The 17,085-nt window shown below is 42.1% G+C and overlaps 1 protein-coding gene across 1 annotated transcript in view; it reads right to left on the bottom strand.

Annotated features, from left to right (window-relative positions):
• LOC108523301 (Down syndrome cell adhesion molecule) overlaps nt 1-17,085 on the bottom strand; it is a 337,477-nt gene that overhangs the window by 70,258 nt on the left and 250,134 nt on the right. Inside the window, exon 19 of the mRNA XM_017863826.1 lies at nt 14,776-14,909. Coding sequence (XP_017719315.1) covers nt 14,776-14,909 — 134 coding nt within the window. The remainder of the gene's footprint in view (nt 1-14,775; nt 14,910-17,085) is intronic.

Raw genomic sequence — 17,085 nt, 5'->3', positions numbered from 1 at the left:
ATATATATATATATATATACAAACACACACACGATCTGATTTTAGTTTTAAGTTTAAAAGATGATTCTAAGAATAAACTATGCTTACTTTTCCTATTGAAAAGGAGAGGAAGCCTATAGATAACAGATAACAGCCTTAAATGCTAAAATACCATACAGGCAATTGAGTGGCCTACTTATAAAAACCATTTTTTCAATTAAAAAAAAGAAAAGTCTGTTTTGTCAGAAACTAGGATTGCAACCCCTGCTTTTTTCTGTTTTTGATTTACTTACAGGATTTTCCTCCATCCCTTTATTTTGAACCAATGTGTTTATCTCAAACAGATGCAGAAAAGGCTCTTGATAAAATCCAACATCCATTCGTGTTAAAAACTCTCAACTAGTTACTGAGGGAACATACCTCGAAATAATATGACCCATATATGACAAACCCACAGCCAACATCATACTGAATGGGCAAAAGCTGGAAGTATTCCCCTTGAAAACTGGCACAAGACAAGGATGCCCTTTCTCACCACTCCTACTCAACATAGTATTGGAAGTTCTGGCCAGGGCAATCAGGCAAGAGAAGAAATAAAAGGCATTCAAACAGGAAGAGAGGAAGTCAAACTATCCCTATTTGTAAATGGCATGATTCTATATCTAGAAAACCCCATCATCTCGGTCCAAAAGCTTCTTAAGCTGATAAACAACTTCAGTAAAGTCTCAGGATAGTGCAAAAATCACTTGCATTCCTGTCCTCCAACAACAGTCAAGCTGAGAGCCAAATCAGGAATAAATTCCCATTTACAATTACACAAAAAGAATGAAATACCTGGGAATGCAGCTAACTAGGATGGTGAGAGATCTCTACAAGGAGAACTACAAACTACTGCTCAAATAAATCAGAGATGACACAAACAAATGGAAAAACATTTCATGCTCATGAATAGGAAAAATCAATATCTTAAAATGGCTATACTACCCAAAGCAATTTATAGATTCAATGCTATTCTCATTAAACTACCATTAACATTCTTCACAAAACTATTTTAAAATTCAGTTGGAACCAAAAAGAGCCCAAATATCCAAGGCAATCCTAAGCAAACAGAACAAAGCTAGAGGCATCATGCTACCAGACTTCAAACTATACTACAGGGCTACAGTAACCAAAATGGCATAGTTCTGCTACAAGAATAAACACATAGACCAATGGAACAGAATAAAGCACCCAGAAATAAGACTGCACATCTACAACTATCTAATCTTCAACAAACCTGACAAAAACAAGCAAGGGGGAAAGGATTCCCTATTCAATAAATGGTGCTGGGATAACTAGCTAGCCATATGCAGAAGATTGAAACTGGCCCCCCTCCTTACACCATATACAAAAATCAACTCAAGATAGATTTAAAAATGTAAATGTAAAACCTAAAGCTACAAACACTCTGGAAGACAGCCTAGGTAATACTACTATTCAGGACATAGGCATGGGCAAAAATTTCATGAAGACACCAAAAGCAATTTGCAACCACAACAAAAATGGACAAATGGGATCAAGTAAATGAAAGAGCTTCTGTGCAGCAAAATAAATTATCAACAGAGTAAACAGCTGACAGAATGGGAGAAACTTTTTGCAAACTATGCATCTGACAAAGGTCTAGTATTCAACCTTTATAAGAAACTTAAACAAATTTACAAGAAAAAAATAATCCCATAAAACGTGGGCAGAGGGTGTGAACAGAGACTTTTCAAAAGAGAACATACATGCAGCCAACAAGCATAGGAAAAGCTCAACATCACTAATCATTAGAGAAATGCAAATCAAAACCACGATGAGATACCACCTCACACCAGTCAAAATGACTATTATTAAAAAGTCAAAAAATAACAGATGCTGGTGACGTTGTGGAGAAAAAGGGGTGCTTATACACTGTGGATGGGAGTATAAATTAGTTCAGCCATCATGAAAGACAGTGTGGCAACTCTGCTCAAAGACCTAAAGACAGAAATACCATTTGACCTGGCAATCCCATTACTGGGTATATACCCAAAGGAATATAAATCATTATGTTATAAAGACACATGTACACATATATTAATTGCAGCACTATTCACAATAGCAAAGATGTGAAATCAATCTAAATGTCCATCAATGATAGACTAGATAAAGAAAATGTGATAAATATACACCATAGAATACTATGCAATCATGAAAAAGAACAAGATCATGACCTTTGCAGAGATGGATGGAGCTGGATGCCATTATTCTTAGCAAACTAACACAGAAATAGAAAAACGAATACCACATGTTCTCACTTGTATGTGGTAGCGAAATTATGAGAACATACGGACACATAGAGGGGAACAACACACAACACACACCTTTTGGAGGGTGGAGGGTGAGAGGAGGGGGAGGATCAGGGAAAACAACTAATGGGTATTAGGATTAATACCTGGGTGATGAAATAATCTGTAAAACAAAATCTGTGACACAAGTTTACCTCTATAACAAACCTGCACATGTCACCCTTGAACTTAAAAGTTAAAAAGTAGGCCGGGCGCGGTGGCTCAAGCCTGTAATCCCAGCACTTTGGGAGGCCGAGACGGGCGGATCACAAGGTCAGGAGATCGAGATCATCCTGGCTAACCCGGTGAAACTCTGTCTCTACTAAAAAATACAAAAAACTAGCCGGGCGAGGTGGCAGGCGCCTGTAGTCCCAGCTACTTGGGAGGCTGAGGCAGGAAAATGGCATCAACCCAGGAGGCGAAGCTTGCAGTGAGCCAGGATTGCACCACTGCACTCCAGTCTGGGTGACAGAGTGAGACTCCATTTCAAAAAAACAGATATTTAAGTATTCTGGATTTGACTGTGTATTTACTGTATCGGTGAGTTTTATATTTTTATATGTATTTGTGGTAGCAACTATCATCTGTTTTTTCAGTTGTGTTCAATGTTAGCAATGACTGCTGGTGTCCTCAGTAATTTATATTGTGAGAGTTTGTGGCAGTGGTATTGGCTGCTTAGGTGATTAGGGCAACGGCTCTAGGGATTTTGTTGTTTTTTATTTCTTCACAGTGGGTAGTCTTAGCTGGGGTGATGTCTCTTGCTATTGGGTCTGACATGGCTCACGGGCAACCATAGTGGCACTGGCATCTAGGGCTCAGAAAGAATTTGGAGATGGGTTCCTGTGCTCAGAAACTTTGTAAAACTACTGTAGCACTTGAAACTTGAGGTACAAGTTTAGTATTCAAGGCATAAGTGGATGCTGTTCTCCCACTAACTTAGGATCTGTTGCTCTGAGGCAGATTCCAGCAGCTGGGGCCCAGGGATCTGGGGTTTAGCTGTGGTTATGACCCTAGAGGGCAAAGTACACCAATAGCGTGACTCCAGGCAAGAAAGCTTGAGCCCTGGGGAGCACAGCATAGTTGCAATTCAGGACCCAGAACTGACAGAGCACAGGGGCAGCTTGGGTTTTGAAGGATGAGAGGATGTGGTACCAGCAGTGGTGACTCTGGACCCTAGGGAATCGCAGTAGTCCAGGCTTACGAGGATAGATGCAGCAGCAGCAGCAAAAAAAAAACAAAAATGGCAAGATGTCACTGTGACTCGGTCCCTGAGGGGCAAGGAGCAACATAGTGATAACCACTCCTTGAAGAGATACATTTTCTCAGCAATTTGAACTGCAGGGAGCTAGTACAGATCTGGGTAAGCAGGGTACTGTGGCAGTCTGACCTTAAAGTCAGGATGGCACAGCTTAGCTAGGGCTCTGATTCTCCAAGATACAAGTTATTGTATCTGTTTGGCCCCAGCAAGAACAGTTACAACAGTCAGTGAAGGCTCTGAATCCCTGGGGATGAGGTGCCATGCCAGATGTGGTGCTGAAAGATGCAATTTCTCTAGTGTGTAAGAGGTTGGTAGCCCCTGAGGGGTAAGGTGCTGCATCACCTGTGGCATGGGGTGGCACAACTGCTCACATGAGCCAGAGGCCTGAGGTCCCCAAGAGTCATGATGTTGTTTCAATTGTTGCATCAAGGGGCATTACAGCTCCAGTGTTTGAGAGAGACCTGACATCCTCAGGCAGTGGGGTACTGGGTCTGTTCTGGGGCCAGGGCACTACCGCTCCAATATTTCAAGCCTCCAGGTCTGGTACTTAGCTCAGTCCTAAGGGGAGAACATGCCAGTGACTGGGATGGGGTGGGAGACGGAGCAGCTCTGTTGTAACTTGGCTATAGAAAATACGGAGCACAATCTCTGTTTGAGAAAGGCATGCTACCAGCTGGTCATGGTGCAGTGGTAACTGAAGCTCAAGAATGATGGGATGCAATGGCTACCACCCTCACAGCAGGATGCACTCTAGCAGTGGCTCTAGTTCCAAGATGGTGCAGAGTAATAGCAGCACAGGCCTTGGGGATCATAGTAGGGCACAACACTATCTCCCTCCCTGGGTGCAGTTCAGTGTGTGGACTTCAGGGGGCTACCTAACCTGGACCTAGCCCAGTACCTGTAAAGACTATAGCAATCTCCAGTAGCAAAGACGACAGGTGACCGTGGTGGTGATGGGGGCTGCTGGGGTTGTCTTTCATACCTTTTTGTCTGTAGGAAAAGTCCCTTCTGGTTCCAACATGATCCCAACTAGGGGGATGGGGCGGCATAAGGAAAGTGTTTCCTTCCCTTTTCTTTGTGGCCATCCTAGGCTTCTGTGCTCTCCAGGATTTCTGTTGCTTCTTTGTTCTTCTCTGGTGGTCTTCTTTGGATATTTCGGTTGAAATACAGTTGCTTATTTATTATTTTGCATTTTGTGCTGGGGAAAGAGTATAGGAGCTTCTAGTCCACCATCTTGCTGCCATCACTGAAAATAGAAGTTTCTTAAAATGTCATAGGGTTGGCTTTCTGTAGCCTATACATCCTCTCACCACCACCTCATCATTAACATGTAGCCATAGAATATATTATGTTCATTTTATGATTGTAGGATGTTGCATATGCAGAGAGCACCGTTACTCCCCTTTGTACACTTAAATTATTCATTTTATCCTTCAAGATGTAATTCAAGTGTTATCTCCTTAGGAAACCTTCCTGACTACTTTAATTCAATTGGGAGCTCTTATGCTGTGCTGAAATACTCTTGGGAAAAAACCCTGTCATACCTCTGCCTATTATAATTGTTAGATTTTAAGAAATCTAAGGAAGCCATGGGAGTGTGATCTTTCCCTCAGAAAAGAGACTCTGGCTTGTTTACCTCCCTATCCTCAGTACCCAGCAGAATTCTTTGCAATCAGTTTGGCACTAAAAACCATCTGTTAAATAAATGAGTGGATGAGTAAGTGAATGAAAGGTTGAAGGATGGCTATACTGATGGGTGAATAATGTACTAGTTTGGGAGAAGAGTTAGGACTTCTATTTTTAAAAGAAAAAATATGAGGATATTATTCTTGATAACATATTGATAGCTTCTTATACTCACTTTGACAAATGGGAAGTAACATATCTGGGTGATGAAAATATACCGTGAGGGAGAGTCAACCTTACATCAATGACCTGAGACTAAATCATTAGCTTAGGAGCTCTGGGAGATGAATGTTTAATACACTCAATTGCTTAGTCACTCTTTTTTCATTGCCATTTATCACTGACATTCCTATAACTGGTAGACATTATATATGCAAGGAAAAAGATAGAGACGTTGTGGCATACTCAACGTAAAAAGCATATCTTGAATTCATATTACTGTCTCAGCAAAGGCATTGTCACATATTAGGTATTCTGGGTCAAGGCTGCTCCCTGAAACTATGAAGGCTCTGCTTTTCTTAGGCACAATGCCAGTTTGATGTGGACCATAAGGGAAATCTGTAGCACTGAAAGTTATTCAGGGCCTTTCCCTTGAGAGTCCTATCTGCTATGCGCTGGGCCTACATGACATTACACTAGGGCATTCCAGAGAACAGAAATATTACAGCTGGCCTATAGCCTGGAAGATGACTTCTTCATAATAATATTTCAAGGGGAACTTATTTTGCCAGAGATACAAAGACACGTATGGCCAAGGGTTTTCTAAGTGACTGCTCCTGTTAGAGCTTTGGTACCTAGCAGTCTTTAGGCTGGAATTACCTTTATGAAACTGCTTGAGTATATATTTTAGGATATCATAGACAAAACATATGGTTCAAAATATAATTAAATGCTAAACTAATAATGCCAAAAATACATACAATCTAATAGCAATCTAAGAGACCATCCTGAGGCCAGAATAACGGGGAAACATGACAAGTGAACAAGTGCGGTAGGAAAGATAGATAAAAGGGAAGCATATTTCTGGAAAGATCCAGTTCAGAATAGTTGAATCACAGAGCATAGGATTATATAGTATTGGCAGCCATCAGAAACAGGTTTTCATGATCATAGTAGCGTGATTCTATTGCTGATCTGTTCCCAAAGACTTGAGGACACGATGCCACTTAATGATACATGACAGAGTGTGCTGTCTTGGATGTCTTTTCCATGGGGAAGTCAGTTTGAGTTCAGGATCCAGATAAGAAGACAGTCTCACTGACAAAAATGCTTGAATGCATTTTTGTTGTTCCCTCTCTCATTTCATAAGAAACCTTGAACTTAAAGGGCCCAGGTCAGAGTGAATTTTATGATACTTCCCTAGATTTATAAAACAATTTTTGAGAATACTGTAAAAAATTTTCAAATGTTATTAGAAGTTTATTAGCTGGTTTGTTACATGCGTAAACTGTGTGACACTGAGGCTTGGGATTCCAAAGANAAAAAAAAAAAAAAAAAAAAAAATTAAAAGTAAAGAACTGCATTCCATTAGCCGTGAAATACAAAGATATTTCCAAGAAAGCTTCAAGAATAGACTTCTCAAGAAATTTTATAAAACCAGAATTGATTTTCATATGTCTGGGATGTTTAGATGTAGCTTTGCCTCAAAGAAGCCCTTCTAGGTTTTTTCCAGCCATATGATTCCATGATAGGATGCTGGGGCTACACTAATGTTTGGATGATCCAAGAACATACAGAGCCTAGCATCCGCCTGCCACATAGAAGCACTCCACAAAGGTCTCATGTACACGATTCATTACATGTGTGTAAACGGAACACACTTGTCTATTTTTAGGTTAACTTGTGTTATCTCCGTAATTTTCAGATTTTCTATTATTAAAAAAAAAAAGAGAGAGAGAGATTCAGCTAGGCGCTGTGGCTCACGCTTGTAATCCCAGCACTTTGGGAGGCCGAGGCGGGCAGATCACGAGGTCAGGAGATTGAGACCATCCTGGCTAACACGGTGAAACTCCGTCTCTACTAAAAATACAAAAAGTTAGCTGGGCATGGCCGTGTGCACCTGTAGTCCCAGCTACTCAGGAGGCTGAGGCAGGAGAATGGCGTGAACCCCGTAGGCAGAGCTTGCAGTGAGCCAAAATCGCACCACTGCCCTCCAGCCTGGGGAAAAGAGCGAGACTCTGTCTCAAAAAAAAAAAAAAGAAAAGAAAAAAAAAAAAAAAGATTCACCCTTAAGTCATTTAAATAAAATGATGGAAGAATGATTTCTATGTAAGTGATTTAAAAGCACAGGCACTCGATCCAAATCCTTCTGGGATACAAAGCATCCCAAAATACATAACACAATTTCTTGCCTTATTAAGCTACAGCTTCATTACACAATTTAACCTCTTTTAGATGACTCACAGTCATAATCTATAAAATTTAATTCAACACACATTTGAGGAGCATCCACTGTTTCAGCACAGTAACAGGTTTGCCAGCCTATGCCCATGTCTAACAACAACGCGAGAGATTGTGGTTATGTCAAAGTGAGGTTGAAAGTCAGTGCTGGGAACGCTGGGGCAGGATGGAGCTGACATCCCAGGGAAGGCAGGTGAGCATCAGGACAAAGAGCTGGGACTCAGAACTCAGCCCCCTGTGGGTTGCAGGTCCCGTCTTCCTTTGCTAACCTGCGTGGCTCTGGCCAGATTGTACAGTCTTCATTTCAGTATCGGTAAATGAAGATAACAATCACAATGCTTCCTGTGTAAGATAGTCACCAGAATTAACTGATGCACAACAGTATTTTTAAAAATGTGAGTCACAGGAGGAATTTAGTGGAACACATGACAACCACTTTAAAAACAAAATGAAATAGAATAGAAAAAAAAATCAAATGGAGCAGAAAATAGCAGAGGGCATCACGTTTCGTCAATGTAAGTTTGTGGTGCGTGTACTTCCACAGTGTGATTATAACTTATATTTTCTATTGTGGGTCACCATAGAACAAGTTCAAAAACCATAGGTATAAAGCTTTTGGCACCCAGTGCCTAACATGTAGCCAGTGCTAAGAAATGGTGAAATAAAAATAAAGTATTTAAGTTCAGCTTTAAACAATAAACATTTTTACCAAAGAGGATAAGATGGAAAAGGCAAGGAGAATCCAACGCATACATACACACACACACAGACACATACACATGTACACAAATGCAGACACATATGAGACATGGTATTACTTAGATACCAGATGGAAGAAGGTTAGTAGAATATGAAACTAGATAGGAGTTGCAGCTGGATTGTGGAACTCTATCTAGGTCATATTGTGAATTTTCAATGTCTTTAGGTAAAAAATGAGAAGTCATCCAAGAAATGTGCACAAAGGAATAACATGCTCAGATTCAGAATTGGAAAAATGAATTGTGACAGGGATGTGGACAGCAGACTGGGAGTTGAGCCTGGCAGTGGGAAGGCTTCTGACTTGGTTTTGGTTCCCTGGGGGAGGACCTGAAGCAAGGCAAGGGCAGTGGGTGTGAAAGGAAAGGAGATTAAGAAGATCTTGCATTGGAAGGCAGAGGTGGACGCATCACCTGAGGTCAAGAGTTCGAGACCAGCCCGGCCAACATGGTGAAACGCCGTCTCCACTAAAACCACAAAAATTAGCCTGGCATGGTGGTGGGCACCTGTAATCCCAGCTACTCAGGAGGTTGAGGCAGGAGAATCGTTTGAACCTGGGAGGCAGAGGTTGCAGTGAGCCAAGATGGTGCCACTGCACTCCAGCCTGGCAACAGAGTGAAACTCTGTCTCAAACAAACAAACAAACAAGACATTGCAGAGAGCTCTTGTGACATGATGTCACTTTGCTCATTTATTTCCTCTGATCATATTACCCCCTCCTGCCTCTGATTCATCAGGTAAGATTCTTCTCTTCCTGCAAGCCAGGACTAGCTATGTGTTCCAAGCAACCATCTCTGGCCCTGTGTTTGAGTGACCCCCCGTCCGCACTCCTGCACTGTGCTGTACACATCACTGCTGTGTCCTCTGTCACATTACACAGAAGGGTGACATTGTCCAGTGTTTCCTGCCTTTCCTAGAACTTCTGGGTATGGGTTTGGAGCATACGTCATGGTTCCCTTGTGGTTAAGACATGGACCAGAATCTTACGACAGATTCTGGCCCATGATTTGTGCTGGAGCATTTACATGCCTATGTCAGAGCCTCAGAGATTTCTTTCTCTTTGTCATGAAACCTGCCTGGGTCCTTCCTGGAGTGAAGATAACACGGCATGGACTGCCATGTACTCACAATGAGCATGATAGTGAAAGAAAAATAGAACCGTTGGTTGTTGTAAATCACTGAGGTTTCAGGCCTGTTTGTGATGCCCCCTGACTCAGCATCTCTTGAGTGATGTGATTCAGAACCTGGCTCAGAGCTTGTTGTAAGAGTAGTACTCTGTTTATTTGTGGTATAAACGAATGAATGATTAGGAGAGGAACTATAGGTAGCTCGGAGCTTCTGGTCAGAAAGCAGCAGATTTTGTTAGATCATCAGCTAAACTAGAACACAGGAAGAGAGGGAGAGACAAGTCTAAATGTGTTTGTGGGCACACTGAATGCGAAGTACTGGAGAGGTCTTCCTGAGTACGCAGATGGTGGTAAGTTGGAAGTATAGGACTGATGGTTCTCTAAGACTGTCAGGATTAGAAATAAAAAATGTGAACTCTTTAATTTCAGATGATAGATAGTAAATTACACGAGCAGAGTCAATGATCTACAGAGATAGTGTAGAATATTAAAAGTGATAAAGGAAGAATATTGGAAAATGCCTACATTTAAGGGTGGGAAGCAGAGGGACGAGAAGCAACAAAGAATAAAAAACAAGATAATGGAAGCTAAGAAAAGGAGGATTTTAAAAGCAAACTGCTGTCTAGTAGTGTCACTATATGCTACAGTGACATGAAATAGGGAGGGTACTGGGAGGGAGGAATGACATTTTAATACAGCCAGGAGGTCCCTGTTTCGTGTGAGAGAGGAAGAATGAACACTGTGATGAGTATCATTGTAGATACACATGAGCATGTTAGATGCTGCTTTCCAGATTCCACGTTATACCACTTTCCCACTCCTTGAGATTCCTGCACATTTCTGGTCCTTGGAAGTCCCCTTTCACCCTCGGCCTGACTATGGCTTTACTCGACGCAGTCTGCGGCCGGTTGGGAGGCAAACACACACCTGTTGCCTGGGGTGGGAAGCTGTCTGGACCTGGTGAGCTACTTTGCCTCCCAGAAGACTTGTTTAATTCTAAGTTGTGGTCTACACTGTGGAGAGTTTAATTCCCCAAGTCTTCTGGGTAAGAAGAGTAGTGGTGTATTCTCACTGGTTCACTCAGCAACATTTATTGAGCACGTACTATGTATAGGAACTGAATAATGTTATCATCTGAAGCTGGAATAACTAATGTGAATCACAGCTCAGAGATATTTCATGCCTTCTGACTTTTAGTTTTCATTAATGAGAAGTCTGTGCTTCCTAATTTTACATTTCTAAACTCTGTAAATGAGATTAGCATTGTGAAATAGACAATGTCTATATCATAATGCTTACTTAATGTGTATATAGTAAAAGCAGTCTGTATGTAAAATTTTTGCAGACTGCTTTTATGTAGACCGGAGCATCAGGGAGGAAATGAAGCTTGACTGTTTCCTTCCTGAGACCTCAAAAGGGCCGTCTCACGTCTTTGGACTTTCATTGCTTATAATCGATTGTTTGATCATTCCAACCATTATATATTAAAATTAATAGCCAGAATCTGCAAATTCTGGGGATGAGGCTCTGAATCCAATGACTTTTGAGATTTTGCAGTTTGAATCTCTGATTGGGGAGTTTAATATCTCGTTGCACTGCTGGACCCCCGAGGGAAGGTTCATGTTCAGTCAGCACCATCTGCAGACAACCTGTTTGCAGATTCCTTCTCAGTTACTCTAACTTGTCATCGGGCCACATGCAATGTTTCAAATTCTAATGGCTTTTTGTAAGCTAAACTGAGACAGCACCATGAAATAAGTGCCCATTAGCAGACATTATATGTCACATATTAGATTTAAAAGCTTGTCTATTTTAACAAGGTCCTTTCCCAAGAAAGGGAGATGAATTTGGGATCTTGAGAGAAATTGACATCAGCGAGGAGGTTATCTGAGGGACTCTTATAAAAAGGATCAAATTTACAAGGCATATTGTGTCCTGATTTATCCCCCTATGTTCTACATTCAACTATGAAATCATTTCAAATAAAAAAATTCAGATTTATGAGCAAGGAAAATAGCTAGAGCTCATACTGCCCTCTGGTGGTCATTCGTACACATAGCCAGAAATGCAAATGCCTCAGAAAACTTGACAGCATCCAGTTTACTGAAAGTCAAATTGCAGAAACTGACGGAAAAAAAATAATTAAAAAAAAAAACCAAAAAAACAAAAAAACTCTCCTTTCCTGTACTTTAACGTTTCTTGATCATTTCATATTTAAAACAGAATAATAGATACTCTTTACAAATATTCACCTCTGAAGAGAAATAATTGTCTCTGACCTTGACTCAACGATATTATTTGATGTAAAAAATAGGCCTCATGGTCTTAAATGATGGTTAAGATAGATAGATAGGAATGTGGATATGGAGATGGAACTATTTTTAGTTCACTTCACTTCGATGAGGGTGCTCTGGGGTTCTGGGACCTCCTTGTAACACTTTCTAGGTATCACCGCCTGTGTTTGGGGTTCTGGGACCTCCTTGTAACACTTTGTAGGTATCACCACCTGTGTTTGGGGTTCTGGGACCTCCTTGAAACACTTTCTAGGTATCACCGCCTGGAAGAACACAGGCACCTGTTCATCATATTTCTATGTCTCTAGTCCTTTTAATATGGTCAAAAGCCAACACAGAGATACCCTGATAAAAATCTCAGCTGTTATTTCCCACCTTTTTCTGGTTGGTTTGTTCTCATTACTGTCTTTTTTTTCTTTTTTATGGAGTCTTGCTGTGTTGCCCAGGCTGGAGTGCAGTGGTGTCATTTTGGCTCACTGCCACCTCTGCCTCCCAGGTTCAAGAGTTTCTCCTGCCTCAGCCTCCTCCCGAGTACCTGGGATTACAGGCATGTGCCACCATGCCTGGCTAATTTTTGTATTTTTTGTAGAGACGGAGTTTCATATGTTGGCCAGGCTGGTCTCAAACTCCTGGCCTCAAGTGATCCTCCTGCCTTGGTTTCCCAAACTGCTGGGATTACAGGCGTGAGCCACCATGCCTGGCTGGCCCTCATTACTGTCCCTTTTGAGAGTGTATTGTTAAGATCCTGGGCAGGTCAAATCCCATTGTTCTGTGGGCGAAGAGACAGGAGAAATCCCAGGGAAACGCATTTCTACCCCATCTAACAACACCTGTGTGACTTTATTTTCAGGATAGGATGTTTTTTCTTCCTTTTTTATTGTATGTAATTCTCAGGCTGGGAGGACAGAGCCAGATACAGCCTGTATCATCCACAAAGAGGGGCTTCCTCATTAAGCATCAGTCACTAAGGACTCATTTCAAATAAGCCAGGTAGGGATTTTTAGTTTACAGATGAAGATCTGATTGAGAAGACAAAACGAGAGGAAGCTGCTGGTGTTTCTGTACCCTGCTAGGTGCTTTCTAGCCTGTTAGAGTCAAAACAGCAAACATGAATCCCGTAGCAAAGAGATCAATGAATGAATGAGTGAATACTAATACAGATACAATTCAAGTTCTAGTGGAAAATGAGTATGCTTTATTTCAGCAATAATTTTTGTCTCTCTTTGGTGAATACAGGGACACATCAGTATTAAGGAGAAAATCAGAAGCCACCCTGGGCAGGGTGGGGGGTCCTCGAAGAATTGCCACTCTGAGTAGAGGGCACAATGGCTCAGTTTTTTTTCTGTGTCTACGGTGCTCTACATCTCTGCGCTTTGATGGTAGGATTCAGCAAGTGAGGATTAACAGCATATTGAAAATCACATAAGAAGCCCATAAAAACACTGTGGAGCCTAACTCAGACCATTTACATTTACGTATTGACTTCAAGGACAGAGTACTGCCATGAATGCATAAGCAGTAGAGCACACACCTTTTTCAGCAGACAGACGGACCTTCATGGGCCAAGCAAGCCTGCACACTCTCTCGCTCATACTCACTGTTGGGGTACACCAGGCCTCAAGGGCCCCTGTGGACTCTGAGCTTGCACAAACACATCACCTTGATTAAAAGATTAATCCATAAATTTGTTTGGGAATATTTTTCAGCCTTCACAAGGAAGGAGATTCCATCGCATGCTACAACATGGATGAACCTTGAGGATATCAGGTCAATGAAACGAGCCGGTCACTAAGTGATAAATGCTGTATCATTCCACATGCATGAGATCTCCAGAGGAGTCAAATCCAGAGACAGAAAGTAGAATGGTGGGTGCCAGGGGCTGGCTGGAGGGAGGATGGGGAATTCGTGTTTAATGGGGACAGAGTTTTGGTTTTGTAGAGTTCTGGAGATGGATGGTGGTGATGGTTTCACAACAATGTGAAGGTATTTAACACTGATAAACTCGATAATCAAAGTGGTTAAGATGCTAAGTTTTACGTTTTGTGTATTTTACCAGAAAATAAACAAAACCAGTGTGTATATTCACTCCACAAACGCTTAGTGAATGACTACATGTGTCAAGTTCTATACTGGAAGCTGGAGATGCAAAGATGGAAGACACACGGCACCTGCCGCATAAAATGTCTAATGTTTCTATGAAGACATCATCAGTTTTGGTGGGTGATTTCAATGTTTTCTTTTTTTTTTTAATTTCCTTTTTGATATGTTTTGGTGTGGTCTCAGAAGCAGTCTAATTTTATAATAATTATTCAGCAGGAATAATATGAATGATAACAAAACCACACTTTGAAAGAGTAAATAACTTTTAGTTCCTTCACAATGAACCAGGCTGACTGCTATAACCATAAGGGTAATAGATCTTCATGAAAGTCTCTCATTTCTAGCACAATAGGGTTTTGCCCGCTATTCTTTTCCCAGTGTGAGATGGAGGAGGGAAAGGAAGGGATGGGGTGGGGTGGGAGGGAAGGAAGGAGGGAGGGAAGGAGTCGGGAGGGAGGGAAGGCGTAAAGTGCCCGTCATGATGAGTCCAACAGTAAAATCAATAGGTGTTGTCCACTGACTATCAATTAAGGCACAATTAAGGCCTCTGGGCTTTGATTTTGATCAGGCTGCTGGCAGTTTAGTGGGAACTCACCAAATAAACAATAATTCTAGACAATTGTCCCCCTTGTCATGATTCAGGAGCGTATTTTCAAATGAGGTGTAAATGAGGACTTTGCTTTGTATGTGGAGACAGCAGGGGCAAAACAAAACCACTGGAAAGACCCAAGTAGGTGGGAAACAAAGGAACAAAACTGTCCAGCACGAGCACCTGCAGCTCGTCCCTGGCAGACGCTTGAAAGGCACTTGGTTATTTACCAACTTACTGTGGGATAGGGGTGGGAGCAGAATACAGTGTACTTTCGGATGATGCCGTTCAGCTTGAGAGGGGGAAGCCAGGACACAAAGACCATGGAGGCTGAGGCCGCTGCTGCCTTCACGCCCGCGGGAGGACCTGGAACTGGAAGAGCCGTGTGTTTAGTCACAAGGTGGGGCCTCGACTTGGGCTTGCGGGCCCACGCCTCCCAACACGACCCCACTCCATGCTCACTGTTCAGCTCTTTGAGGTTGAGCATTACGGGTTCTGCTGTGTCCCCCCAAATGCATATGTTGAAGTCCTAACCCCCAGGACCTCAGAATGACACTGTCATTGGAGGTAGGGTCTTTACAGAGGTAATCGAGTTAAAATGAGTTTGTTAGTGTGGCCTCTAATCCAGTACTTCTGGTCTCCTTATAAAAAGGCCAGTTTTGGCACAGAGACAGACATGTATAGAAGGAAGATGATGTGAAGACACAGGGAGAAGACGGCATCTATAAGCCAAGGAGAGAAGCCAAGAACAGATGCTTGTCTCAAAGCTCTCAGAGATAACCAGCCCTGCAGACACCTTGATTCTGGACTTCCGGCCTCCAGAACTCAGAGACAGCAAATACATTCCTAATGTTGGAGTCTGTGGTTCTCTGTAGCTCTAGGACCTGATACAGTCCGTTCTAGTCCCTTTTGTCCTGGGGAGCCTTCCCAGCCCATTTCAGTGCTTGGAGACTTCCTGCCTCTGGATAACTGGACAGTTAACTTCTGGATCAGTCTTATTTCTGCTGCAGTTTTTGGCTTTGAATGTACTGGGGATGAACCTTTTGGATCCTCAATTTGAGACGCATGAGGGTGAACTACCTCAGCCATGGAGACCCCACTCTCCCTCACCCCAGTCATTTTGTAATGGCACCACGTTGGGCTCAGGAGAAATGGAAATATTGTTGATGAATAGGGATTATTGTGTCCAAGATTCACAGTATCCATGTAAGACAAACTCTCCCCTGTAAACCAGCTAAGAAGGCAGAACATGCTGGCAGCAATACTAAGCATGATTTGGGAGTGAGATTGAAGGCATGTCCCACTCCTCTTGTTCTTTTATTTTCCAGGTTGAAGAGTTGGGGGGTGCGGTGAGATGACCAAGACACAGAAGATGCCAAAATGTCATAAGTGCCAGTGAGAAAGGCATCAGAGCTCTTGCTTTGTTCCTTATTAACCTCACTGTCCACATGAAGGGCAAGCACATTGATGGAGGCACTGAAATTCAAGCCAATATAAGTCCCTTGCAAACCCCTGGAGAAAGCTGTGAGTCTTTTACTGCTTTGACAGCAATGCAACTGCTCAGTAAATAGTTTTGGAGGTGAATGTGCATCTCATAATTGTCATCTTGACTCTTCTAAGTCTGCATAACAAAACCAAGAGCTCTGGTGAGAACTAACTTGGGTTGGACATAGTCACCATTTGAAAATATAAAATCCAGTTTTGGCAAGTCTTGCAGACAGTGGAAGGTCTAGAAAAGGTAACACACATAAATGACAGATCCTGGGTTAAGAAATCCCGTGAGAACAAACCCCAATCAGGTGAGGGCAATGTCTAAGACATCCACAACCTAGTTCAGAGCTGCCAGGGCTCCTCCTGAACAAGGGCAGAGTGAACGTTTCATGAGGATTTTAATCCTAGTAGACACCCAGCTTAGCCAACACTCTCAGTCGTTTCCATAAAGCCCCTGGTTGGTGTTCACCACAGTGAACACTCTTGCTGGACATCTTCTCTTTAGGAGGCCAGGTAGTTTAGCACCAACCAGTTGAATGCCTGCTGAAGAGGAGTCAATTCTATTTGTTTCCAACCTGTTCGTGACAATTGTACCTGTCACGGGTAATACTGTAAGTTAATTCATTACATAAACCAATGAAATTCAAGTGCAAAGAAAGCTGTTTCTATGACACTTAATGGGACTGCTTTGGAAAGGCTTCCTTAGAGGCAAGTTACAAAGAAATTAAAAAGAGAAAGAAATCAAGGAGGGAAGAACAAAAGGAATGACGGAGGGAAGGAAGGAAGAAAGGAAAGAGGGAAGAAAAAAGAAAGGAAGGAAGGAAGGAGGGAAGGAAGAAGGGAAGACAAAAGGATGGAAGGATAAAAAAAGAAAAGAAAAGGAAGGAAGGAAGGAAGCAAGGAAAGAAGGAAGGAAGAAAGGAAGGAAGGAAGAAGGCTGATCTATGTTTGGTCAGGACCACTATGAAGAATGGGACATGTGGATTTGTCTCCATTTGCAAATAGATCGTTGATAAATGGTCACATGCTCTTGAGACACCAATTGAAAAATGCAGAT

Source organism: Rhinopithecus bieti, unplaced genomic scaffold, assembly GCF_001698545.2.
Source record: "Rhinopithecus bieti isolate Rb0 unplaced genomic scaffold, ASM169854v2 scaffold_73797, whole genome shotgun sequence".
NCBI classification, from domain to species: domain Eukaryota; kingdom Metazoa; phylum Chordata; class Mammalia; order Primates; family Cercopithecidae; genus Rhinopithecus; species Rhinopithecus bieti.
This window is presented reverse-complemented; position numbering and strand designations above follow the sequence as displayed.